At 42.3% G+C, this 27,133-nt stretch overlaps 4 protein-coding genes across 7 annotated transcripts in view; 1 reads left to right on the top strand and 3 right to left on the bottom strand.

Annotated features, from left to right (window-relative positions):
- The first annotated feature begins 1,060 nt into the window (after positions 1-1,060).
- Positions 1,061-11,606, top strand: oit3 (oncoprotein induced transcript 3). 2 transcript variants are annotated; one of them, XM_062400569.1, is made up of 9 exons: positions 1,061-1,193; positions 3,494-3,868; positions 3,955-4,065; positions 5,368-5,490; positions 5,587-5,709; positions 6,577-6,737; positions 6,889-7,301; positions 9,170-9,269; positions 9,436-11,606. In XM_062400569.1, exons 1-9 carry the CDS (start codon positions 1,142-1,144, stop codon positions 9,586-9,588), a joined length of 1,611 nt encoding a protein of 536 aa, XP_062256553.1. In that variant the 5' UTR covers positions 1,061-1,141; the 3' UTR covers positions 9,589-11,606. The 2 variants fall into 2 exon arrangements, with proteins under 2 accessions (XP_062256553.1, XP_062256552.1); XM_062400568.1 differs by having other exon boundaries at positions 1,061-1,199.
- Positions 10,612-14,634, bottom strand: pla2g12b (phospholipase A2, group XIIB). Of its 2 annotated transcripts, none has more exons than XM_062400570.1 (4): positions 13,563-14,634; positions 13,008-13,096; positions 12,175-12,340; positions 10,612-11,315 (listed from the first exon to the last, which is right to left on the bottom strand). In XM_062400570.1, the coding sequence occupies exons 1-4, from the start codon at positions 14,539-14,541 to the stop codon at positions 11,197-11,199; spliced, it is 1,353 nt and encodes a 450-aa protein (XP_062256554.1). In that variant the 5' UTR covers positions 14,542-14,634; the 3' UTR covers positions 10,612-11,196. The 2 variants fall into 2 exon arrangements, with proteins under 2 accessions (XP_062256554.1, XP_062256555.1); XM_062400571.1 differs by having other exon boundaries at positions 13,020-13,096.
- Positions 14,635-15,603: 969 nt separating this feature from the next.
- On the bottom strand, positions 15,604-19,941 carry LOC133966575 (uncharacterized protein C6orf118-like). The gene is made up of 11 exons (XM_062401551.1): positions 19,936-19,941; positions 19,750-19,755; positions 18,530-19,063; positions 17,953-18,075; positions 17,475-17,534; positions 16,899-17,023; positions 16,745-16,806; positions 16,259-16,434; positions 16,068-16,121; positions 15,880-15,941; positions 15,604-15,756 (listed from the first exon to the last, which is right to left on the bottom strand). The coding sequence occupies exons 1-11, from the start codon at positions 19,939-19,941 to the stop codon at positions 15,708-15,710; spliced, it is 1,257 nt and encodes a 418-aa protein (XP_062257535.1). The 3' UTR covers positions 15,604-15,707.
- A 1,799-nt stretch (positions 19,942-21,740) lies between these two features.
- pde10a (phosphodiesterase 10A) overlaps positions 21,741-27,133 on the bottom strand; it is a 38,106-nt gene continuing 32,713 nt past the window's right edge. For both annotated transcript variants that reach the window (XM_062401170.1, XM_062401171.1), the window contains exons 19-22: positions 26,960-27,071; positions 26,694-26,774; positions 26,034-26,122; positions 21,741-24,733 (exon numbers count right to left, since the gene is read on the bottom strand). In XM_062401170.1, the coding sequence (XP_062257154.1) occupies positions 24,634-24,733; positions 26,034-26,122; positions 26,694-26,774; positions 26,960-27,071 (382 nt within the window). In that variant the 3' untranslated portion in view covers positions 21,741-24,633. The remainder of the gene's footprint in view (positions 24,734-26,033; positions 26,123-26,693; positions 26,775-26,959; positions 27,072-27,133) is intronic.

Below are 27,133 nucleotides of genomic sequence, written 5' to 3'. Positions count from 1 at the left end.
AAGCAGCAGGCTGCAAATCTGAAAGTCTAAAAATAGGTAATGAAAGATTTAAATGATTTTCCTTTTCAAATCCTATTACATCCAGCTAGGAGGTTATGTTTTAAGTCTGCAGCTGTTAGCAGCATTACACAAAAACTACTCTATGGATTTTTAACTGTTATGGAGGGCATGACACATTGAAGAACCCAAACATTGTCATGTGGATATCTATAGCACTAAACTTTTGCGAGTGAAGCTGGAGCTATTAGCAGCTGACATGTTCAATAAACGTTTACTCACAATTCCAAACTCTGAAAACCACATTGAGCTGCAATTTCGAGCAAAGTTAAACAAAATGAAAAAGAAGGGAGCTGTTGAAAATATAAATATATGCAGTAGGTTCTGTGTGACTTTACTACCACACATGGTGCTGATTGAATCTGCCATGAGGCCTAACTTAATCCCAAATAAAGAATGGCGTGTTCCACCTCATTTCTCCTAAAAGCCTTGTGGATTAATGCCTCCATTGATTTAATTACATATTAGAAGTAAAAAGTGCAAGCCTCAGGTTAGTGTGGACAGGTTCTAAATGAAGCTTCAGGCCTTGAACATGGTAGTCAAGTAATGAGCTAGATGAGAACACGTTTACTCCACTAGCACCGCGTGTCCTCGCAGAGGGTCTCAGTCAACTCTGGTAAATCCTGACTGTGCCGACCCCTCCGAATCCTTGATGTGAAGGAAGCTCCAGCACGACACTAAGCAGATTAATTAGATCGGTTTAATGCTTCTGGAGATTAGATCATTGCTCGTATTATCATGCCCGTTAAATCACAAAGGATAAGAAAAAACAAGATAGACATTTAGACGTGTCATAAACCCCACACACACTGTTTTTTCTCAGCATGATAGCAAACAAAAAACACTGGAGTGGAATATGAGGAGTGTCCAGTGTGAGGCAATGGGAGGATTGTCCCTCCTGTTACTGGATTTGGGGAGCAGAAGGTGTAAGGTCAAGGTGAGAAAGAGGCATGACAATATGACTCATGCAGATAAGAGGTGACTATTAAAGACAGACTTCCTCTGAGGATGAACCAGAGAGGCTGCATGCACACAAACATCCACACTGAGCTCCTGGTATCTTTGATTTAAATATAAACACATCATGCTTATTCTGGCGATGATCAGTCTGCTGCAGGATCTTCTTGCTGTTGCAGGTAAAGGTGAGTGCAACATTTCCTAAGTAGCATTTCCTAGTTTTAAGATTATGTTGAGATTAGTTTGAGTCTAATCTCTGTGTTTACAAAATTCTTTTTTGCTTCTATTTTTCCTTTCCTATTTACTATAGATTAAAGGATAAAGCAGAGACTACACTCTTTTGTAGTTGAAAAGACACATTTTGAGAATGTACATTTTTCAATACTTTTGGACTTCGTTGACCATTTTATAACACTCTGCACCAAGTCAAATTTGTTTTAATTAATATGGAAAAGTAAAAGAATTTAACAAATATACAAATAAATTAATTTGTGCATTTTTCTAAAGTTTCTGGATACTGATTGTATGTCTTTGGGACTATTCTAAACTTTTGATTAATACATAATTGATCCCACATCCACAGCAGCAAGATGAATATGTGGGATTGATGCAAAAAACAATAATGACGCATAAGAGAAAGATATATCAGATTGTCAAAAAATGGTGACTACTTTTTTGCAGGATTAGATCACTGATCTATTGCTTGAGTACAATTCGATGAGGACAAGATAAATAGAGAACATCACTAACTTATTAGTGTTAACAATAACAAGAACTATAAGGTTGGTTCTTCATCGTTTTCATCTTCATCTGTACAGATATGATTCAGGCGTCTGACACAAGTAAAACGCTGCACAACATTCCCTTAATAGCCATATAAAGCTTTTCAAGCTCCATCTGGAAGATTTAACGCCTCCATTTACATACACCCACATGAGTCAGCTGTGTCCTCTGCCCCACTCAGTTGTAAGTCTCCAAAACCGGTCATTTATTCTGTGAGTCCCCAGACTGATCCCTCTGCTTTTACTGGAGCAGCGCGTCGTGACAAGACGGACTTGTCCATTAGTGGATTAAATCATTTATGGTCGTAAAATTAGTCCCATGGCACACAAATGTGTTTACGTAGCGTTCAAGATCCAAGGTGCTATCAGTTAATTTGACTCAGCCGTAATGTGGAGTACGTGTTTGTGTGTTTTCATGTTTACATTAGCTACAGAATGAGGAACAGTTATTGTCACAGTAAATGTCAAGTCCATTAGTGGTCACACCGAAAGTTATTTTCATTCGAAGTATGAGTAACAGTGTTAATATGGAATATTTATGCGGAGCAGTCCAACTAAATGGAAAGCCAATAAGAGTTATAGTGGTGGTTACTGCTCCGCTTAAGTGTCACTAAATGTTCTGGTTGCTCGCCCTCATGTTTCCTGGCTCTGGCTTGTCACAAAAGAGGCTCTGCTGCCGGGCTGATCAACCTCCTGCCTTGTCTTCATCCCAGACAACTCTCTCTCTCTCTCTCTGGCCCACTTTGCACATCACCATCATCAGCTCACGTCTTCTTTTTTTCAATTCGTTTCACATCCACCTCTTAATTACACTGTTGACGGGGCCTGAAGAAGCGAGAGGCCATTGATTGTTTTGCTGCACCTTGTTTACTCTGCTCGTTCAGTTGTTCTCCTGATTCGGCACAATCCGTCCGTAGTGAAAAGAGTCACCAGACAGACGGTTCAGGATAAAGAGCCGTTTGTGGACGGTTTGTTGGCTTTCACTTCAATTAGAATTGACTGTGTTTGAGTTTATCATGGAGGTCTGAGTGTTTGACTTAGGGCACAAGAGAAGATTAATAGCTTGTCTATGGACTGGTCTGACATTTTAAACCTCCTCAAAGTAACTAATGATGTTTCCTGGAATTAGCGTCACTACTAAAGGGTAAAGGCTAAAATGGCCCCTCATAAATGCTGAGTGTTCTAAAAATGTAAGTCGCTTTGGACCAAAGCGTCAGCTAAATGACATGTAATGTAATATGTTGAACCCTGTCCAGGGAAGAAGTGGCAGATGTAGGATCTTTCCTAAATCAGGGGCAAAAAAAAAAGGTCACAAATCACACAGAGGGACCGATTATATGTCAAACATCCAGTGAGGCGTACGTTTAAGTTCACTGAAAACTCTATAACTTTGAGCAAAGCCACACATCATTGAATGTGTTGGCAGTGGTTCCTTGGTTAAGCAAGTGTTCTTCACAAAAAGCTTAGAAAATAAAAAATTCCTAACAAAATGTCATATTTATTGTGAATGTTGTTTTAGGTGAACAAAAAGAAAGGGCCCCACCAGCTCCTCATAGAGCTACTCTTTATGGCTGCACTGTTACCCTACTCTTTGTGCAGCCGGTCCTCTCTGACCTATTTCAAATCACCCATTTACATTACATACATGTTTATAGTATATCTTGTTCCATTACACTCCTCCTACCCTCTTGCCTCAGCATTGGACCCGTGCTCGGCCTACATCAGCCTGAACGAACCCTGGAGGAACACAGATTACCACGTCAACAAGTCCTCCGGCGTGCCGCTATGTGACAGCCACATGTCCGGAGAATGGTACCGCTTCACTGGCATGGCCGGAGATGCCATGCCCACCTTCTGCGTCCCTGAGAATCACTGTGGCACCCACGCTCCAGTCTGGCTCAACGGCAGCCACCCTCAACCCAATGACGGCATTATCACCCTCCAAGTGTGTGCCAGCTACAACGACAACTGCTGCCAGTGGAATGCCAGTGTAGACGTGAAGGCCTGCGTCGGGGGATACTTTGTGTACCGCCTGCCCAGACCATCAGTCTGCTTCCACGTGTACTGTGGCCGTGAGTGTATGATATGCAAAAATATTAAAATCATGAATTTACTTATATTGGTTTTCATTTCCCTGTCCTGCATCTATGTTCCACAGATTTTTATGATATATGCGATGAGGTGGACTGTGCAGGTCCCAGTTGTCCGGAGTCGGACTGCCGCTGTGCTCCTGGAACTGAGCTGGGACCGGACAGACAAACGTGCCTGGGTGAGACAGACACACAGGGAGGAAGGGAGGGGACAGATCAATTGTGCAACAGTCAAAGATAAGAGGAGAGAACAGGGGGTGGACAGGCTGGAAAAGGTTTTAGAAAAAACGATGACATTCAAGTCATCACCTATTATTTTGAAAATTACATTCATGTTTTCATATTTCTATTAATCAAACATCCACGTTTACTTGACTTCATAATGGGGCAGAACTAGCAAAGAAAAACAACAATGAGATCAAGTGATTAGTGCAAACAGCAAAGTGCCTATAGATATGTTTGCATAGCTCTGGATGCAGCTTTTCTGGAGCTTTCAGCTGCATCTCACAGTCTTCATCAGCATCAGTATCACTCCATCTGCAACATCCATCACCTTCATTTGAATTGATTTTTACATGGGTAGTATTTAACTTTTAATGATATAAATTGATATGGATATGAAAAGTTGATGCTACAGAAATGTTGTTTGGTACAGGTGAGCTAGGTGGCCCTATGCTGTGTATACAGTATACAGCCATTCTTTGCCCATCCTTCTGTTACGCCCCTGCTTTTAGAAAGCTTACTGCTTGACTATCTATCTTTCACACACTAGCTGACGTGAATGAACACTTTTACATTAAAATCAAATCTTATTCAAATTAGCTCCTCCAGTGTCTGTTCCCATCATCTCATGCCAATGGGCATATTCTGTAAATGTGTGTTTGTTTGTGTGTGTGTGTGTGTGTCTGTGTGTGTGGTCTATGTTAACTCATCTCTCTTTACTCAGTTGCAGAAGTGTAGTGGATATGTTTTGGTGTAGGTTAAGTCTCCAGGATATGAAGGTAATGTCCCCAAACAAGACCTATGAGTGTGTGTGTGTGTGTGTGTGTGTATGTGTGTTTGTGGGATGGTACACCTAATGATGGGTGACAAGTGTGCAGGGGGAGCCTATAGCCAGCGTGAGACCTGACATTATCTCATTATTCAACCATCAACCAAATCTTCCTCTCCCTGTCTTAGAAATAACTTTCTCTTTGCTCCATTCTCACTCCCTTTTCCTCCTCACTGTGTCACACTCTCACTCTTTTGTCTCCCTTTATGTAATTCATCATATCAACACATATATTTTCGACCAGTTCTGCTCAGTATTATGAAATCTGTTTTGAAGTCCTTTAAGTTGATTTATCCTCCTCTTTCCTGAAAACATTAAGTGAATTGCCTTTGCCGCAATAAACTCCATCCACCTGGCACTCAGTCGATTAAAATAAGACTCATCTGCTGAAAAATATCTGACCCCGGTGTTTTGCATGTCCTGTGGTCAGATGTGAATGAGTGCGAGAAGGGCAATGGTGGCTGTGCCGAGTTGTGTGTGAACACCAAGGGGTCCTGGCGCTGTGAGTGTGGGCCGGGCCGCGTGCTGGATGAGGACGGACACCACTGCAGAGGTACATATGACACCCCAGCTGAGATACTTAAACCAATCAGGGGAGCACGCTGTGTTCTTCAAAGTCTTTTTCTTTTCTCCGCGTGGCCTTGTGCAGAGATAGCAGGCTGCCACGTGAACAATGGAGGCTGCACCCACGGCTGCTCCTCGCTGCTGGACTCCTATCAGTGTCAGTGTCCCAGAGGGCTGGATCTGGGAGAGGATAAACGCACATGTCAGGGTGAGTGTGTGTCTTCGTCTGTGTGTGTGTGTGTGTGTGTGTGTCTGTGTCTTTGTGTGTGTCTGTGTCTTTGTGTGTGTGTGTGTGTTAGAAAGGTAGATGCTGCAGTTAGATAATCAATCACACAGTGAAGCAAGATCAATCTTGGTTACATGCTTGCATTAATCTGAAAGGACGCTCTGGATTGTAGAGATTTGACAAGAATGGATTTCCCTCAGGCCCGAACTTATATTTCTAACATAATGCTGATTATTTATCTTTCAGGGAGGATTGTATTAGTGGTGGATTACTGGCCTGATGATAAGACAACTGATCAATACTTTGCTACAGTCGTCCTTTTCAGGAAATGAGACACTGCATCCATTTAGTAATTTGGCCAAAAAATGGCTTTGATATTGAATCTAATCTTAGAACATTATTGAAGATAAATTTTCCTTTGATCAACTAATCATTTCTATCTCACAATGTTAACAAAAGAGGAACATCTTGAATGGATTCTTCCTTCAGTCCATACCTAATTCTTCACCAAGGTTTTGTGGAAATTGGTCCAGTAGTTTTTCTTAAGACATGACCGAACTCATTAATCAATCAAGTAATTGAATCATCATCTTGCTACCACTCTTACTATGTTAATTTAGTTTCAACAAAATCAACAAAATCCAATATTTTAGGCTAGAGTCGTTTTTCTGTCAGTTCAATATTTCTTAACTTTTCTTTACTACCTCTCCATCTTTGCTTTTACAGATTTTTATGCAGCTGTAATTCAGGGCTGTGCGTTATGTTTTCACCCAGTCCCATGGCTGTGGTGCTGGCCCTTGTTATTACATCCATGCACAGTGTCATGATACATGTGTTTCTTTCCTGCAGTGCCAGTCCAGTGTGAGTCCAGCTCTATTACTGTGTCTGTCCCTAAGGACCTTGTAGAAGGACTGGAGCTCTTCCTGTCCAACTCGTCTTGCCGCGGCGTCTCCAACGGCACACACATCAATCTCAACTTCAGCCTGAAGACATGCGGCACCACTGTGGAGGTCAGAGACGTTAAGTTGGAATTCTTGAATGTGCACAGGCCTCGACAGTTAAGGGAATAATTCAATTTTAATTTCAGTGTATTTCAGAAGTGTGTCATGTGAGGCTGTCAGTGGGAAAGCTATTAAAAGTGAGGTGAATGTCGACCCTCAGGTGACAGACGACAAGATTGTGGGGACCAACCTGGTGACAGGCCTTCCCAAGAGCAGCCCCGGTAGCAGCAGAGACTTGATCGTCCGCACCAGCAAGTTGGTTCTCCCAGTCACCTGCGAGTTCCCCAGGGAGTACCACGTGTCGGACGGATACCAGGCAAGTCTGCGCAGCTCAGCCCTGCAGCTGGCAGGCCACAGCGAGGGCATCTTCCCCTTCTCCCTGGAGCTCTTCAAGAACGCTGAGTTCTCAGAGTCCTACCGCACGCCGCCGCAGCTCCGCCTGCACGACTCCCTGTTCTTCGGGGTGGAGCCCAAAGAGAGACTGGAGGGCCTCTCTGCGCTGGTGGAGAGCTGCTTTGCCACGCCAGGCCCCAAAGCTGACCAGGCTCTCAAGTATTACCTCATCAAAGATGGGTGAATAGTTTTATTTGTTGAAAGGACACAACTCATCCTGACATAACAACACTTCTGAATCATCATTTACAGGTGTTGCTGTTTTTACTTTTAGTCTGATGCACTTTTTTTCGTAAAAATAAGAATCTACTACACAGACAGTGATGGGTCATGTTATACCTATTTCTCCATAATCTTCGACAATGAGCTCCTATTACTACAATAGAGTTCAGGGCCACAAAATCTTAACAATTCAATTCTAGAAAACAATTCTAAGATTTTGACTTTTCTCTTCATTATATTACAACTTTATTCTCAAACATATAACTGTTGTTTTCTACAATATTGTACATTTTCCAGACAGACATGGTACATGGACTTTTTCTTTGGAGAAACGTGGTTAATAATTTTTAAAGTATAATAATAACATTGTTAAGATTAAGATTAAGATTAAGATGCATTTATTAGTCCCAAACACATGCACAGACATGCAAAGGCACACTCATGCAGGTAGGGAAATTTAACCTCTGCTTTTGACCCATCTGGTGCAGGACACACAGAGCAGTGAGCGACCATGTACGGCGCTCGGGGAACAGATGTTGGGGGAGTAAGGTGCCTTGCTCAGGGGCACTAGACAGGGTAGGGAGACTTTTGGACAGATCAATCCCGGTTCGTCTTTTGTTGTCTCTCCGTGGAGTCGAACCAGAGACGAACCAGAGACCTTCTCTGCCCATAGTGCAAGTTTCTGCCACTAGACCACCGCCACTCCCTTTGACAATGTTGTGAGCTCCGCTGATGAAACCCCTTCAACTTCCATCTTATTATTAAATCTCAGTAAATAACCTGAACAGATAAAATAAAACTGCATGGTTCAGTTCTAAAATAAGTGCTTTTTTAATATTTGGATTAACCTACCCTAGAAAGTGTCCTGCTTATGCAAAAAAAAAAAAACTGCTGCAGTATGACTTTTTAATATTTTCCCATAAACATCAGAATCCCTTGTAGTTGTCCAAAATTAATACCTCTTAAAATAAATGTCATGGATCCGACCCGGCTGCAGTGTTTGCACAAAGCCTCAGCAACAGCTGCTTGACAGTTATAGGACAGGAAATCAACCACTCCTTGAAAGAAATGTCAAATGAAAAATGCCCCTGGCCTCATACTCTGATTAATGTGGAGAGAAAACAATCATGTTTTTGGGTAGAAAAATCGAAACGTCCTCATTTATCTGGGGAACACTTAGTTCTGGCAAACCATTTCGTCCCTGGATCCAGAGTAAGAGTTGATCGGGCAGCTCCCTGGACACCAAGAACAGAGCAGGGCTGTGATCTGTTGTCGGGATTTCCTATTAGAATACAGCCGAGTTTCAAAGCCTTGGGCCGGCTAAACTTAATGAAGTGGCTTGCTAGAAATACATACGGGTCACTGAGCACTGTGTTGAGATCTCACCTGCCTTAATGGCTTTATTTATCGTTAATAACATCTTTACACTCTTAATGTTTTCATTATAACTAGTCAGAGCTGAAACTTGATGGTGCTGTACTGTTCCTGGTCTGTCTCCATCTTCTCCTGTCCCTCCCCCATCTCTCTCTCTCTTCTCTCTCTTCTCTCTCTTCTCTCCCCTCTTTACCACGCATCTCTCCTCTCCTTCCCATTTTCCCCTGCTCACCTCAACTGGCCGCCCACGTTGAGGCTGGTTCTGCTCAAGGTTTCTCCCACTAAATGAGGGAGTTTTTTCTCTCCACAGTCGCCATAGTGCTGCTCATTGTGGGAACAATTTTTAAAGTCTTGACCTTATTATGTAAAGTTCCTTGAGGTGATGGATAGTATGATTTGGCGCTTTACAAACCAGATTGAATTGAATGTCCCCTCTTTGTCTCCCTGCTCAGGTGCATCTCTGATGAGGCGGTGACACAGTACACGTCAAAGGACCAGCTCTCTAAACACTTCCAGGTCCCCGTCTTCAAGTTCATCGGCAAGGACAACCAAGTGAGTACAACGAGCATGCTGGGAGCCAGGCGGCAAGTGTGTGTGTGGGCGTGTGTCTGTATAATATTAAGACTTTGCCCATGGACTGAAGTGAATTGGCAATATGCTCACATGCCATTTTTCTCTATCTATGCTGTAAATGTTCTTTGTTTTCCTCCGTCTACAGCAAGTGTTCCTCCACTGTCAGGTGTTAGTGTGCGGTACAGGAGACTCCCGCTGTGCTCAACGCTGTCGAGGACGTGTCCGACGGGAGGCGCGGAGCAGTGAGCCTCAGAAGCAGCACACGCTCACTGGAGGCCCGATCTTCATCCTGCCTTAGTCATGATGCTAACACACACCCAGAAACACAGCATGAGAACAGGCCAGCAACATATCCAACGCTATTTATCGGCAGGCGGGAGGGTTGTATCCAGTTTTGTGCAAAGTTCACAAAAAAAGAGCAAGTTCAAAGTTCAGTTCTTCAAGATTAAAAATGAACTAGTTAACGCTCGTAACTTGTAATTTTGTATTTGAAGTTCCCAGGACCAGAAATTCACGAGTTCCCCTTAATTTCTTACGTTTTTGTTAACCTGTTGAAATTCACCCTGTCACCTGTGGACATATACATAAGTATTTGTCAGTGTGGACATACTAAACTTCATCATACTGATAAACTACTTCAATTATTTTCTACAGTATTTCTAGCGATTATTAATTGGAAAGAAATAATAGTTGTATATATATTTGACTTTAACTCCCCAATATTCAACCCAGTTGCTCAGGCCAAGCGATTCATTTTATTTGGTATGTACACACAGACACAGAGTATCATCTAAAACCCCACATATACACATATACATGCAGACACACTCCTCTCTGCTCCACCTCCAGTGTCCCTCACATCACACTCAATCACTCACTATCTATTTAATGCATGCAAGTTTGTGCGTCTCATCCACTTTGCCTTGCAGCACAATTTACTGACATTAGAGTGAATGGCATTTCTATTAGAAATCATTCTGAGGGGCCACAGTTCATTTGTAACAACTGCAGCATGAAGGATGTTTTTCTGGGTCACACTTTCAGGCATTTCTCAGGCTTGATTATGGCTTAAAGATTTAGTGGACTTATGAAAGTGGTTTATATTTCACATCATGCACTGACTTGGAAAAATGCATGTGATACATCCAAAGATGCGTCTTTTTCTTTTTTGTTGGACTCATCTGCTCTGTATAATCACTGGCTGGGGAGCATGTCACCCATTACAGCATGGCGGAAAAGAGATGTCGGAGCACTGTGCCTGGAAATGATGCACGTCCCTGCTTCGTCACCCTGACAGTTAATCTAGAATTAATCACGTCAGTTAATCTGCAATTAGTCGTGTATTTATTTATACAAAATAACAAATAACACACAATAACTTACACCCTACATTAACTCAGTATAACTGTAATAGGCGTCACATTTTTTCTGACTTAGATTTGAGGTCTGAGCAAACTAGTGTAATAAAAGTCAGATAGCAATACACACAATGAACCACATGTGCCATAATAACGATCCTGTGTCTTTCTGTCTAGACCAAATTAATCCAACTGCAATATCCTCCGCATCAGGAAATTTGTTTGGAGTAATTTATGGTAATGGAGTCATACAGACCAAAATATGGCCTAAAAATGAAACGAAAATGAACTTTCGAGAGTGTAATATGCATGAGTGGTTCATTAAGTTTCTGATAGTCACAACCAGAAACTTAATTTCTATGAATAAAACCCAAGAAACTGTTCATCAGCGTTTTCCATGTGGGATTTTTCTTTAAAATTCTTTCTCATGATAAATATCTCCTCTTTGAAAGAGAAAACCTATAAATACCCAGAATAATCTGCTGCTAATGAGTCCGGTTATTTGCTCGTGTAAGTGTCCATGCAGGGGTCGTCCACAGTTGTCTGTATCACAGTTCATCCCGCTCCTCGTCCCTGCAGATGCACGCTGCCCTCTGGCTGTTCATGTAGGGCCTGCAGCCCAGAGTCCCCACTGTGTTGTGGAGGACGTCGGCCATGGAGTCACAGGCTGAGAGGAGAAGAGAGAGAGAGGAAGAGGAAGAAGAAGGGAGGCAGAGTTAATATGCAGAACTGTATGGGATGTTCTTACTGAGGATCATATTCACAACACCATATATATATTTGCGGTGGTCGAGAAGTATTCAGATCCTTTGAAAATACTCCTCTACAAGTAAAAGTCCCACATTCAAAACTTTACTTGAGTAAAAGTATTAAAGTAAGATGTACTTTACTACTGTTACTTTAAGTTACTTTAAGCTTCTACTTCAAGTATAAGAAATAAAAGTGCACTTTAATGTTTTGCCATTGTCTCTGATGTTTTTGGATTCATATTGCTGCTGCGTATATGTTGTTACTGCTGAAGTTGTTTCTTTCTCCTTTTAACTACTATATTAATTGTGGAGTAGTTTATACATACTATTCTTTAAGATCTACACATAGAGGAACCGTGTCCACTATTAATGAGCTCAGGGAAACAGAGTTTAAAAACCTTTTGGATCAGCTTGAAAATGCATCGTCAGTTTTTTGTGATGGTGTAAAATTCAAGCTGATCCAAAAGCTTTTTAAAGGGTTGATTCAGAATTTTCTCAACATGAAGTTTATCCTTTAGTCTATCACAAACATTCAACATCAACACATCTGGAGACATATGGTTTATACTGACTTCTGAAAAGTAACTAAAGCTGTCAGACAATGGTAGTGGAGCCAAAAGTACAATCTTTCCTTCTAAAATCAAGTGATGGAGTAGAAAGTTACATAAGTACAACTACCTACTTGAGCAAATGTACTTAGTTAGTGTCCACCACTGATATTCTGCCACAGTACATAGTCAAGAAAAGGAGAGAAGTAACTAGTTGCAATCTTCTCACCTTGTACCTGTGACACAAAGCCCAGGCTCTTCCTGAGGTCAGAGCAGATGTCGAGCAGACACGAGCGAAACAAAGCGTCACAGTCGGACTTGCTTGTGCCGCAAGTGTCGTAGCACATGTCGAGCTGGTCACAGCATTTTGTCATGGCTGGGACCCCGAGGTCGAGCTGTGAAAAGAAAGAACCTGATCGTGTCAGTGCGGCAGTAATAGATCTAGCCACAATTTACATAGACCAGTCAGTTATATGCCCTGATTGGCGCTCAGTTCACCATGTGTTAAGTCTTCAGGAAGATTTGGGAGGTTCATCATTCCAATCAGATTTCCAACTTGCTGGAAATCTTGTCGGAGTCTGCGATGACTCAAGCCAACTCCAGCCAATCAGAGAGCTGTCGGACTCAGGTTAGCATTTTTTTTTCAGTTTCGAACTAGCGTCCACTGAAGAGTTTCACTTCCTCTAGCTGGATGTGTTTTTCTATAGCAGGATGATCACCAGATTAACCGTGTCTCTTTGCGGGACTTAACGTAGTTCGGAGACCAATCGGGGGGTTCTTCCTGGGGATAGATTGTGTAGTGTGTGACCCCCTATCGCCAGCCACTCACATAATGTGAACTCATATGAAATTTATATATTAATTGTTAGTTTTGTTAGTAAACAACTACTTTGTTAAAAAAACAAACAGGACAGGACAAGGGCACTTAAGGAGCCCCTCAGATTTCAGCTGGCCACCCCTGGGTCTGCCCCTGTCCTGCTTATTAGTTTTGCTTATACAAATGTGTTATATGGGTTTAATGGTGTATTTCTGGGCTGTTGGTGCTTCGAACAGGCCACCTACAGCATCATTCACCTGGAATCCCACCAGAGACGAGCTGCAGCCATTGGGCTCCGGGATCTGGTAGCCGGCACGAGGCTGAGGATTATCCCCTAAAAGGACAAAACCAAAAAAGTGAGCTGAATATGTAAACATGAACAAAGTAATGTCATCAGGTTCGCCCAGTCACAGGATATCTGTGTTCTTCGGTGTGATCTCTTCACAGATAAGATGTAACTTCTGTTTGAGAACATCAGCATTGATTGGGTCACTGTAGGGACAGACTGATAAACAGAGCACAGGCAGGTTTCAGTATCAGCAGCTTCATGGTCGAGCACGTTATCTTGGATCGAGACATTAGTGGTTGATAAACTGACGGAAGCATTGATTCAATCTGAGAGTTTAAGTGAGCTGAGCAAATAAACACATTGCATGTAGACAACACAATAATGAGTGGAAGTCCTACTTTAGAAAAACCTGAACATCCATCTGTCTCTGTGTCTCCTTAATGAATTCCTCCTCCAGGACACCAAAGATTTCTCAACTCTAAGTTAATTTGAGGGATCTCCTCGGTCTTACCATGTCTGCAGCGGTACTGGCACACACCATCGCGACCCCCCACCAGCTCCACCAGGGAGTCAAAGTATCCGTGCACCGTCTGGAAACTACTCCTAAGCGAGTTGAAGCCCCAACTGCTTTTATCTTCATTAACTAAGGGTTTGTCCAGGGATGGCTTTGTCTGGACTGGTGTGATCTCGTTCCCCTTTTCCTCTGGGGCAGGTTGTTCCTGGGTGAGAGCCTCCTCAGCGAGGGCCTCCACAGCAGTGTCGTCTCCCGAGGGAGGTTGTTCCTGGGTCGGAGCCTCCTCAGCGAGGGTCTCCACAGCAAGGGTGTCCCGCAAGGGAGGTTGTTCCTGGGTGAGAGCCTCCTCAGCGAGGGCCTCCACAGCAATGTCGTCTCCCGAGGGAGGTTGTTCCTGGGTGAGAGCCTCCTCAGCGAGGGCCTCCACAGCAGTGTCGCCTCCCGAGGGAGGTTGTTCCTGGGTGACAACCTCCTCAGCGAGGGCCTCCACAGCAGTGTCGTCTCCCGAGGGAGGTTGTTCCTGGGTGACAACCTCCTCAGCCAGGGCCTCCACAGCAGTGTCGTCTCGCGAGGGAGGTTGTTCCTGAGTGAGAGCCTCCTCAGTGAGGGCCTCCACAGCATTGGTGTCTCCGGCTACCCCCGGCTCTTCAGCAGTGGCTCCATCTGCTATGAGGACATCCACTTCATTGTTGTCAGCTACTGGTTGATCAACTGCAAGTATTTCTTCAGCCACTTCAGCTGCAGGAGCATCATCCTCTTGTTCCACTGCAGCAGCATCTACATCTTCTTCAGCTGCATCCAGAGAGGCAGCTTCAACAACACCACCACTAACAGCAGCTGAGTTTAGAACAGGGGCGTCCTCCTCCAATGTCTTCTCCACCTCCACCTCCTTTGGCCGAACCAGGTAGTGGCCTAAAGTGGCACTCATGGCAACAGACGTGCAGAGGAGAAGCAGGGCGACATTCCGAAGCAGCATGGTGTTTAAGTGGGTGGCAATCCAGGCAGAGGAAGCTCCAGGCAGGACGAGGTGTTGTCAGGCAGTGAGGGACAAAAACACACCGTGCCACTGGTGACTCTGTCAGCCAGAGAGCAGACTTTGACCTGTGATTAGGTCCCAGCAGACAGCAAGGCACTCGCTCATGTCAGGGGCAAAGGTCACCCTATTATCAATCCAAGAACTCTTCTTCTCTTATTCCTCTAATCAAATCATTCCCTGTGATTCTTCATCACATTAAATGAATGCGGTTTTATCCACAAAGCTATAATTGGAATTGTATGACTCAAAAGTCACAAGGAACTTGATCCTGAAAAAATAGTAAAAAACCTCCTATTCACTCTAATACTCTGCGTTTCGAATGCTGGCATTTCAGCCTGTGACCTTTCATCAAGATTTCACACACTTCAAATGATCTTCAGTGTGTTTTGTTAAAGGTCAGACATCAGCTCTGAGAATACAGATACACAACTAAATATGTTCTTGTTCATTTGCCGAGATATTATCTGGTGGATCTTTCTGACTAGCTTGCTCCAATGCAGACTTCACCGTGTACAAGTCTTTTAAAACATGTTCCTGCTGCCCTCTGGTGTCTGAACTGTAATGTACATCCAATGCTTTGGAAATTGAAATGTTGTTTGTTATAGTTTGTACGAAAAAGAGAAAGAGGTTAGTTTTTCTGATACCAGCTGTGATTTTTGATGAGGGAGTTTTTCTTCCACTGCCTTTTTCATCTTAAAAAAGAGCAGTTATCCTAATTTCCTGATGCATCATGGCTCCACACATTTTATTATACCTTATTCAATACTTACATTTTAGTACTCCACTACTTAAATATGAAAGCTATGTAGGCTACATGACTATTTATCATAAATGAAAGATTTACCAACAAACACATAATCCTGTTATAAAATATACTGCATTATTAGAGGTCAAATTATTCAACCATGCATAGAGGAGCAAATATTAACTTCACATCAGCCTATACAACATCAAAATACTGTTAAGATGTTTCATGAGTAACAATTGAAAAGTGATCAACTCGTTTTAAATCATTTTTTTATGCATTACACTTGAGCCAATTCACACTGTCTGACTATGAAACATTAATATCCAAGGACGATCCTCTGGTTAACTTGTTGATGAAGCTATTCACTCTCTGTCTGTAGATCACTGTGTAGATCATTCCACAGGGTCCTGTTGGCGAATACAGAACAGAGGAGAGAAGAAGAAAATAAGAATCAAGAGAGTCACTTGATCTCTGTAATCAACAGCAAAGCTCTGCAGTCAGCTGTGACATAACTGCAACGTTACATGTACCGTCTTATGGTCTTGCTTGACTTCTCTCTATTTAGCACCATGTTGATTTTGTTTTCCAGATTCTTCAGGGGAAAATGGAGGGTAAAAAAACATAATCACCCACTGTTATGTAGCAGGAAATGCATTTACAATATGTGACGGTTTGACAAATATGATGATGTGGCAGGAAAAAGGTCAAACTCTCTTGCCTCGCTGGTGGCCTTCAGACGGTCGTTTATCGCTATCAGTCTCACTCTGTCTGACTGGAGGAAAACAGAAAAATAGGTAAATATTATCTTTGGTTATATAAGTCTTAGCCCTTCATTTCTGAACGAGGGCAAAGGACAACAAATTCTAAGAGGGAGGAAAAATGGAGGATAAGCGGTCTATCTCCCAGCACCTTGAGGTGTTTGATGTGTTTTTCAGCGGCGGTGGTTGTAACAGTGCACACCAGCTTTTCCTTAATCTCCTCCTCCAGCTGTCTGATCTCCCTCCACATGTTCAACACCTGGAGCCTCTTGACTTGGACACTGTCCCTGTGGCTGAGAGGGGTCAATGCGTCACTGTCCTGCAAGCCTGACAGTGACGCATTTGTCCAAACACAGAGGAGCACAAACATGAATGCACTGTAGCGACTAATGTATGTGGACACGTGTGTTTGTATCCATGTGCATACACACCCCTGCAGACATCATAAAGTCGCAGCTGACTCACAGACACTACAACACTCTCTTTATCTCTGATGACATGACAAAGTGATTATTTGACCAGGCTATCCACAGGCTGAACAAATGTGCTGCTGCCCTGCAGGGTAATAAACAGTACAGCAAATGCTTGGATGTGGTTTACCAAGGATTAGACGTACCGATGTAGTCTTGAGACTTACTCTTCATGGCACTGTCCTCTGGGCCTATGAGAGCTGGAACATTGTGTGATTCATTTCGGACTCTGGGAAAGAAAAAAGAACAAATATGCTTAAACTAATAGAATGAACTATACGTTTGTTAGTGTGAGTGTGTGTGGAGAGATCCTTGCAGTACCGTCTATTCTCCTGTAGAGCTCTCCGAGCCTCCTGCTCCAGCCTGCAAACCTCTTTTTCAGCTTCATCCAGCTCCACTTCCATTTCTTTGCATCTGCCAAGATCTTCAAGTGAAATATTCAGCAACTGTAACATAGGAACACAACAAAGTAAGGAGAATCACTGTTTGCCACGAAGAGCGATGCTTGCTAGTGACTACTGCAAAACTACGTCAGGTTCCTGTCACTGATGTTGAGAGTTTTATTGTCTGAAAGTTGCATCACTCGGTTATGTAACCCCCAAAACCTTATTTGGCTGTCAGTTATGTCCCGGCTTCATGACGATCTTTACTTTGAAATATAGATGGAAATATAATACAGATGGCTCCTGAGTTCAGTTCTTAGTGGACATCTGACCTAAAACTGTCATGTAAAAGAATGACAGGCCTGGTTGTAAGTTTTATCTTTAACCCCTTTAAATGTTGCAATATCATAATAATTTTTAATTTATTTGAATTTTGTATTAAATTAACTATTTAATAATGAATACATTTTTATTAAATGTACAATAAACTGAATATGAGGGCTGTGTACTTTACCTTGTCACGTGGTGCAGACTGGGAATCCATCATGTGGTTGACATACAAATCATAATCTGTCTGGAAGATAAAAATATAAACAATATTTATTTATATTATTACATGTGTTGGGTAGAGATATTGATATGTCTAGATATGCCACCAAAGTTACTGTGATATTTTAGGTACTATTCGATTATATCTCATTGGTATTTTTTTTATTTGAATGTTTATAATAAAGCATAATACAAGTTCAACATAGTTGTATCCTGCCTTGACTGCATTGTATGTCAACCTGTCTACTATCGACATATTTATTATGAATGACGCTAATGGACCTGTTGCCCTTGGACAACCTGCTACCTGACACATCCTGACTGGGGTCCAGTGGTTGTTCCACTTCGACACGCTACACCAGGGACTCACTCTCTCTTAGCGCTGTTACGTCTTATGGCACATGCTAAAAATGTGCTAGTGGGTACAGAGGAAATGGAAAAACCTTAATTTCCCTCAGGATGCGTCCAAATACTGGCGAGCTTTCACATACATCATCAAAGACGTCACTGAACACCGCAAGGCGGTCTCTGCTGGGCCAGCTCTGCACCGACAGCTTCTTCAGCTCCTGGATATGACAGGAACACACACATACACACACACACCACACATCGTTAGCAAGTTTAAATGTGCGTGTGAATCTGTGCATGTCTTTATTCACCTTCTGCAAGAGGATTGAGAGGACATTACAGAATTACCATTTCATTAAAAAATGGACAAAGCAGAAAGAATGAAAGTTAAAGGTTTTGTATTTATATAGTGCTTCCAAGTCTTGATGACCACTCAAAGCGCTTTACAGTACAGTTTTACATTCACCCATTCACAAACACAGTCACACGGTGCATCTATTAGCAGCACTATTGTTGTTCTATGAGGGCCAAATCAGGGTTCAGCATCTTGCCCAAGGACACTTCGGCATGCAGATGGGGAAGACTGGGGATCGAACTACCGACCTTCAGGCGGGAGGACGACCACTCTACCCCTCAGCCACAGTGTGAGGTGATAGTTTGTGTGCATCTCACCTTTTGTAGCTTCCTCTCGTGCATTTCTACAACACCTCTTCCAGCCCAGAGGTCCTGCTTCGCAATAAATTCCCTCCCAAACCATTGTTTTATATTAAGATGGACTTTTTCATTCAGTTCTCCGTGGTTAGAATGACTTTTTTCAGGATCGGGTAAGGAGTCAGTTTTTTTCTGGGAACAAGCTCTCAGCTTGGATGGCACAGAGTTTGAGGAACAATGAACCATCTTGGGTACACTAACATCTTCTCTTCCGCCTGCATGTGATGAGCGACCAGTGGCTTGAACTTGTCTCGAATCCAACACCTCAGACTGGACCAAAGCACTGATGGCAGTAAACTCTGAGGGAGACTCTCTCAGTTCTTTGTCCCTCACATCGGTCAGTGTCTTTATTTGTCTCGGCTGGACTGTCAGAGGCTTTGGGGTTTCTCCTTGGCTCTGTGACATCCTCCAGAAAGGCTGCTTTGTGTCCATGTGAGGCCGGTTCAGGCTGCGGGGCCCCAGCTGACCCGAGCACAAGGTCAGGGTGTCGGCCCTCTGTGGACGTCAGCACTGAAGCTCACAGGCTTCGGCCTGCAGCGGCCGGACATGAGAGTTTGTTAAAAAAACACAGAAGTGATCACCCCATGTATACTAGACATTATATACTGTAAATACATAAACATAATAGCAGGACTGAGATGTTTCCTTTGACTTAAGCTATAGATAATTTAAATAAACCGCACTGACACCTAAAATATAACAAAAAACTAGGACATCAAAATATATTAATCATCAATTAATTAACTTTTGATTAAAACTATTAACTAACATAAAATGGGTACAACAGGTGAGTGACTTTGAAATAATAATCTGATGTTTTAACAACAGAAACACGTGAAAACAAACTGTAGGAAACTATTGCAAATCCAGACAGTTCTCAAACAAACCACTTCCGCATTCGTCAGGCGGCACAGAGCCGAAATGTGCGTCGTATTTCTTTCTGCGTGATTTAAGTACATTCGTTAAAGCGCAGCTGAAGCGTGAAAACAAAGTGGACGTAGTGAAAAGCTAAATAATAATCGCACCTGTTTTCAAACTGTTTCTTAGATCACGACAGAAAATCTTCCTTCATCCCAGTCGGTCCTCCCCTGGGTTACCAAGGAGACCGACACGCGTAAACGTTGCGTTTAGAGCCTCTTTAATAATCGGTCCCAAGAGCTTTGAGTTCCGTGTGAGCTCACCTGAACCTGCAGAGACAAGACAGTGACGTGAAAACCACGACACGTTTGGAACGCAGGGCCCAGGCGACCGATGATTAATTAAAAGAAAAGAAGAAGAACAATAACTAAAGAGCAATTACTTTACTCACAGCAAGTCACGTGTTAATTGGTGTTGCTTATTGAACATCCGACACACAGAACCGTTACCCTCATTGTCACGTTTACAAATCTTTTAAACTAGCTCTCATTAAAAAATGTCAAGGCTTTTAACATTTGCCTTTTATTTTCTGTACTATTTGTGTCAGCTACAGATTCCTTTATGTTCCAATCTGTGTTATTTGTCCTTGCTTGTGTTTTATTATGAACCTTTTTTAATTTCTTGTTTCCATATTGAGCAGAACTCCCTGATAGAAGAGATATTGCATCTATATGTGACCTTCCTGGCCTAAATAAAATAAGTAGAGTATAGTGTCACCATGTGATAAACAGTTGAGCATGATGCATTTAAGGACTGGTGTCTCATAGAAAAGTTAAGCTGATCACACAATGAATCATTCACCAGGCTTCATCTTAGTCACCCCCCCACCCCACACACACACACACACTCTCTCTCTCTTTCTCTCTCCCTCTCTCCCTGGGACTGAACAACCAGTCTACAAGTCAGCCGACTCATCATTGCTGCTGCTGCTGATGTCAATGACGTTCATCTGATCATCTGACAAGACAATACAAGGTGACACGGTTGAAGAATGGTTTCCAACACTGCAAATGCCAGCTATTCTTTAATATGGAAAAACTATTGACCAACAAACCGCCTCAAGTTGTCTTATTTTCAACATCTCCCTTTGACAAATCCTTGCACACAGTAATTACCCAATAAATCATGTAAACATTGGTAGTAGGGGAAACCCTGTAAATGCTTTCATGAAACTATTATCTTAATCGGGTTACTCACAATGATCGGCTTCTTGTGTGCCAGTAAAAACACAGTCATGAGTGGAGCCGGCGCTGGAAAACCGAAAAGAAGAGGATGAGAGGAGTGAAACTCAGCCTTGGGCTGGAATGGCCAGAACAGGAAAGCACCCAGATGGTAAAGCTGAGCTGGAGGGAAGAGACAGTGTAACATTTTATGCATCATTGAAACGACTAGGGCTACATGATGGAGCTGAAGTTAATTGTGATGTCCACTAAGGTTTGATGAAATGAGGATTGGGATGCTTGGAGAGCTGAAGCATTAACCTGCCAACTGAGCTTGTTTTGTGGATGACAACAACATTTCTTGCTCTATACTGTTTATCACATAAAAAAGATTAAAGTTGTAGATAACTTTATGTCTCTGTATTAATTTGACCTGTTATCAATATGTCGTAAGCAGATAATGATCACATGTGTTAGTGAAATAAAAATGTGTCTGTATGTGTAAGCCCAATACAATTGCCTAACTGTAGTAAAACACTCAAACTAGGGAACCCTGAGAAAAGAAATAAAGAAACATGGTGTCATGAGTCATCCCTCCAAATTAATTTTAATTTGGAAAACCCCAAAGTACGCTTTCTCCATGAGTTGCCTGAATCTCACACTGTAGTGGGTCTGTCGTGGTGGTGGGCAGCCATCTTGCGGAAATGAGTAGGTTTCATTGTTCGTCTGAGGGATGACAAGCGAGTTCAGACAGGAATATTTGTGTCATGTGCTACAAATTTGTTTATACGATGATATAACATAGTGAAAGACACAAGAAGAAAATTCAAACCTTTGAGATTGAGAAGAAGGGTGACATTTAGGACTGTATGCGAACACAAACTGACACGTAACAAATTTCTCAAATCATTCTAAATATTTCTATAATTTGACAAATTCTATTTGTTTTTTCCCACTTGTAACTTAGGAAATATACCATCAATATTGTTTCTGCAGCCCTACCAACACAATAATATGAATTGACATATTAGTAAAATAAAGTAAACACAAATATAATTCATACAATATGTGAAGAATGATCGGACACATGGGTGTATTTTTCAGGTATTTAATAAAAGTCATTTGGGCTACTGCTCTTACATTTACAGTTGAGACATTCCTCAATTATTCTGGGTAACAGTAACATGTCTAGACTGTTTTGCTTCTCTTGATGTTTCACTTTGTACAAAACAAAAAGGCCAACATTATTTTTCTTTGTATAAAAAATATAAGTTAATTTAAATTTAACTCTAATTAAGAAAATAATGATAGTAATAAGAGCAATAATAATTAATAATCGTCAATAATAATAATAATAATAAAGATAAAGATCATGAGCTAAACATAGTGCAGATGATGGGATATACCTGGTGCCGAAAAGTAGGAGGGACAGTGCAGTGTAATGGACTTAACCATGTTCTCAGGTGGGGTTGGAATGGGGGAAAGAGACAGTCGAAAGCATTCTCTCTCTCTCTCTCTCTCTCTCTCTCACACACGCACACACACACACAGACAGTCAGAAAGCACACAACTGCCATTCAGTTTAGCACCATGAGAGTGAACAACTCAGTCTGTACAAACTATTTCCTAGGCTGTACACAATATACACCTATTAAACGCTTCTGCAAAACTATATATAAACTTCAGTTCAGGTGCATGCTAATTGTTGCTCTTGGTTGAAGCTCACTGGAAGCAATTCAGTAAGTAAGACGGAGCACGTTGTGGAAACCGACGGCGCACTACGACCTCCGCGGTGCTACACCGAGGATCTGCAACCGACAAAACATTCATCAAAATGTACATTCACACCATTAATGGGGGGCAGGGGTGGGGGGGTGGGGGGGGGGGGTAGGGGAGAGGGGATGGGGGAGCCACAGTACCAGTCGGAAAAACAAATGATTTGAGCAGTACTTTCATTCTTGGAGGGGGACAAATGTCCACTGGAATGACAGTTTCAGACAAAAAAAAAACATTTGTCCTTTGGAAGATCTTGGGAACTCATTTGAAAGAGTCTAGAAAAAGTGTAACCCCTGTGCACGGCGTTGGGAGACTTGATCGTCAAGGGAAGGTTTTATTTTCACCCGGTTGTGGATATGAGTGGAGCGTCACATCCCACGTCAACCAACTATGTTTATGTTGCAGTCCCAGGAGAAGACATTAGCTTAACAGGTGAGATGGATCTGAAGCTGACTAACAGTTCTGCTGAGGCGTCGGCCCTGAATCAACAGCAAAATGACAAAATGAAAGTTCAGTACAGCTTTGAACCAGCAAGGACACCCGCTTGTGTGAGAGAAAGAGAAAACTCGAGACTGTGTAGGCTACTTATTCCACACTGCACTCTTTAAAACCCGTCTCACCTTCACCGGGTTTTAGATAAGCATGATTTCTGGATATGACATATACAACTTATTCACCTGTTGTAGCAAACAAACTTATCCTTATTATCTACGGGAACAGTTGTGCGGTACGTTTATTTGTCTCACTAAATCTACAAGAAGAAAGCACATTTTGATTTTAGCTTCTCTTCATTGGCTTTTAGAATTTTAGAGTGATTTTAGGATTTTATCCGTGAATCTTAAGGCCTCGCTCGCCATCCCTCATTCACATTGAGGACTGAAGGTGACCGGGGGGGTTCTTAGAACCGCTCCTTACAACAATCTCCCTGAGGAGCTGAGTGATAATCTCTCCAAAAGAGTATATTCTTTAAGGGTGTGCTTTCTCTGGACAATGGGTCTGAATTCACCTTTGACTTTATTTATTCACTTTTAATCTATTCTTGTATTAATGCTCTTATGCTGTTGGATCTTCATACTGGTTTTAATTGTTTACCCTAATTTTCTAAATTTGTTTAACTTGTAACACCTTGTAACTGTGTTTTGAAAAGAGCTATATATATAAAGTTTTTAATCATTATAATTTTAAGATTAGAGTTTAATTCATGAAAGACCTTTTTGATGAATAAAAGTAAATAATTCACGATGTGATAGTGGTGTAAGAACATTGTTATGACAGTTGAGACTCAGTAGTACGCAGTGTTGTCTGACTATACATCACACGAGCAGTGGTGCTATTTGTGCATCTTTTCTTCTTGTGACCTCCCTCCTGCAAACATTATGACTGCTGGCCCGGGGTCAGATCCTGTTGATCAGAGGGGAGTCCATGTACTTCTGCAGCAGGTTCCTAAATGTCAGGGGGAGCTGGGGGGCAGTGCTGTGGGGTCCCACTGCGGGGAGAAACATTGTGACTCTCTTGTGACTGAGTTCACAAATGTCCACATTATCTAACTCCTCTCGTCAGGAGGCTGTATCACTGTATTCAAGTACTGCAAAGGATTTTTGCTCAAAAAGTGATAAATAAAAATAACATTCTGACGCCCACCTTCTCAATAAGGTGGCATTATACATCTGCTCTACACATTCCTTTCTGTCTCTGGGAACACCTTGCTGAAGTAGTGCATGTACGATAAACCACAGAAGGCAAACAGTACCATTTAAAAAACAACTAAAATAACAAAGCCTGAACCGACAACAATGTTTCACACATCCTAGCCTGTGAAAGGTTCAGAGTAAGGCCTCTGCAAATACAAGACCATAAAAGAATCAGTTGAAATAATAAAATACACATAACAACCAGAATAAAACAACCAAATCAGCACAGGTCCATTCTACCAAATGAATTCCCAAGCTGAGTGGACGTAGGGTGATGGGTTAGAGCCCCTCAGCCCCAACAGCTTCTCTGTCAGTCTCTGGGATCGGTGAAACCGCCAGTGTTGACACCTCCGTCACCCATTGAGGTAACTGTTTGTTTTTTTTCTTTTAAAGTCAAGTCGCCTTTAGCTGATCCGTCTCCCGCTGACACAACATGTGGGTTCTTCCTCCTGCAGGAGGTCCAGGTCTGTGGCAGGACTCAGGTTGTGTTCCTTTGGTTGGCCAGAGACCCCTTTGGTCGTCAGTTGTCCACCTTGACGGGGCCTGGATCACATGGTCGGCTAGGCACCACATCCTCTGCTTCCCCCTTTGCAATCTTCTCCCACTGGCCATGGTTCTCCCTGCCGACACACAACAACTCAGGTCACACACAGACTCTACTCATATGGGTTTGCGATCAGGACAGTGCTACCAACGCTTCATACATCATATTTTCACCCCTGTCCAGCAGGATTACGTAAAAAACTGGTGGATAGGAAATCATCTGCCATTGCAAACCTGATCATAAATAGGGACAAAAATATATTTCTAACTTTAAAACAAACACACCATCTTTAAATGATACTGTTAATTTAACACATTGAATCACGTCAGAAGCTAAAAGAGAAATGAAAGATGTCTAAATTATGTCGGATATATAAGAATAAAAGTTCTGAGAATAGTCAGCGATCAACAAACCAAAAGGGCAATAAACCAAGCAAATCTGTATTAAGTGACTGAATGCATTACATTGACACTGAAGATTTATCCCAGAGAAAAATCTCCACAAACTGTGACCACAGCCAGGGAGCGACTGTGCACTTCATTAGTCATCTGCAGCAGCAGCAGACCCATCAGCTCTGCTTGTTACGGAGGTAACCTCCTCCCCCCCCCCCCCCCCCGCTATAATCAAGCCTGACATACGAGCGCAAAAAGTGCTGCCCTTTGCTGCCATTCCTTTCAATTAGCCAGCCTGATGCAGTTTACACGTCTGTGGCAAATCCCACAACAAGCAGCCGGGCTCCGCGGGGTCTAGGCCTGGTGCCCACCCAGAGCCCAGTGCTGACGTACTGCCGGGGCTTAAATATTACCATGCTCACTTTGTTTGCATTCCCCGCAGATCAAGGTCACAGCATTTTAAAAACCAGCGGGTTAACCCGAGAAGGGCGGGCGAGCATGCAACGCGATCCCGCTTCACCGCCGTAAATTACACACAATACATTCTTGAGCTCTTATCGAACGATGCACAGACACAGTTTCACATCACACACTCTGATGCGCCATGTTATATAGGAGGAGCCACAGTTTCCTGCTAGCACACTGTGTTCTATAAAGAAACTAATTCAATGAGATTTCAGAGAGCTATAGCACAAGTTTGTTTAATCCAATACAGTAGGATGTGTGTTTTGTTTGCATTTTCAATGGAATGTGGAACAAAAACACACACGCAAACACACGCACACACACACACACACTCCTTATCACCTCTAATCTTATTTTTCTGGCCAACTGCTGCTGGTCAGGCCTGCACACATATTATTAACTATGTCAGACAATACTGAGTAAAGGGACATTTAGATGAACCTAAACCAGCAGTTATTTAACAAATATATTCTTGATCCATTCTCTGTCACATCAGAGTCCTTATGTCTGAACACTTACTTGCAGGCTTTTAGTAGAGGGATGGATGGAGGGAAAAGCTCCGCTAGTGTTGTGTAACATGGAATTGCAACAGCATTGTAGAACCCCACCTTTAAAAAACGGTACAAGAGCAAAAAAAAGTGAATAAAAATACATATTTAGACAATAGAGGCAAGTTTATGAACAGTTATGATATTATACTGGATGAACAGTTTCAGAGACAGACAGATAAATGAAGGTTACTACATTTAGGAACAATGGGGTCATGTTGAATAATGTTACAATTGCTTAAAATACAACACCGCACAATCTAAAACCTAATCAGAAAATGACAGTTTCGATAAAAGCATATTATTTAATTCACATCCACATAATCATGAAAAGACAGTTACAGAAATGAAAAACCCTAAGGATGTGTAGATACTTCACATTAAGTCTCTTAATATTTTTTTATTTTTTTATTTTGATCTTGTGATCCTGGTTATTGAACTATTTTTGACTCCAACTTTACCACTTCCACATCCTGGATATTATGGTTCTCACTACTCCTTGTTTTCTTCAAGTATCACTACCTCCTTTCTCTGGCTCTTCCACTCAATCAGTGTGAAATGCTAAACTCTCGAAGCACTTGAGGGTGTGAATGAAGGGTCTGAGTCACATGAGCTAAAGAGCTGCTCTCACTTGGCCTTGGGGAACCTCGTGCTTCTTGTCTCTGTCCATCATCGGGATCGGCTGCATCCCAATCTTCTTCATCTCGTCTCCCTGTGGACGAAAGAAATAACAAGAGAAATGCTATTTTTCTTTACTGCTGCATATCTCAATTAGACAACACTAGTTTGTGTCTTACAAACGTCAGGATATCTACAGTAGAGAGTATTTATAGAGGTCTGACTGTAACACTGGAGGCATGATCATGACACTAAAACCCAAACAGTATCCCACTATACCTCGGCCCAGAACTCCGCATAGATGTCGTTGGCTGTGAGTCGTGTGATTGGCCATTGCTTGGTAACAGAGCACAGGTCACATGCTGTCATCATCAGACCAATCACACGGTCCCTGGAAGGGAGCAAAGCATCGTTATGGCCATGTGGAGAAACTCAATGTGCCGTTTATGTGCA

This window comes from Platichthys flesus, chromosome 12 (genome assembly GCF_949316205.1).
Source record: "Platichthys flesus chromosome 12, fPlaFle2.1, whole genome shotgun sequence".
NCBI lineage: Eukaryota > Metazoa > Chordata > Actinopteri > Pleuronectiformes > Pleuronectidae > Platichthys > Platichthys flesus.
Note: the sequence above shows the minus strand (reverse complement) of the source record. Positions and strands in the feature narration are given on the sequence as shown.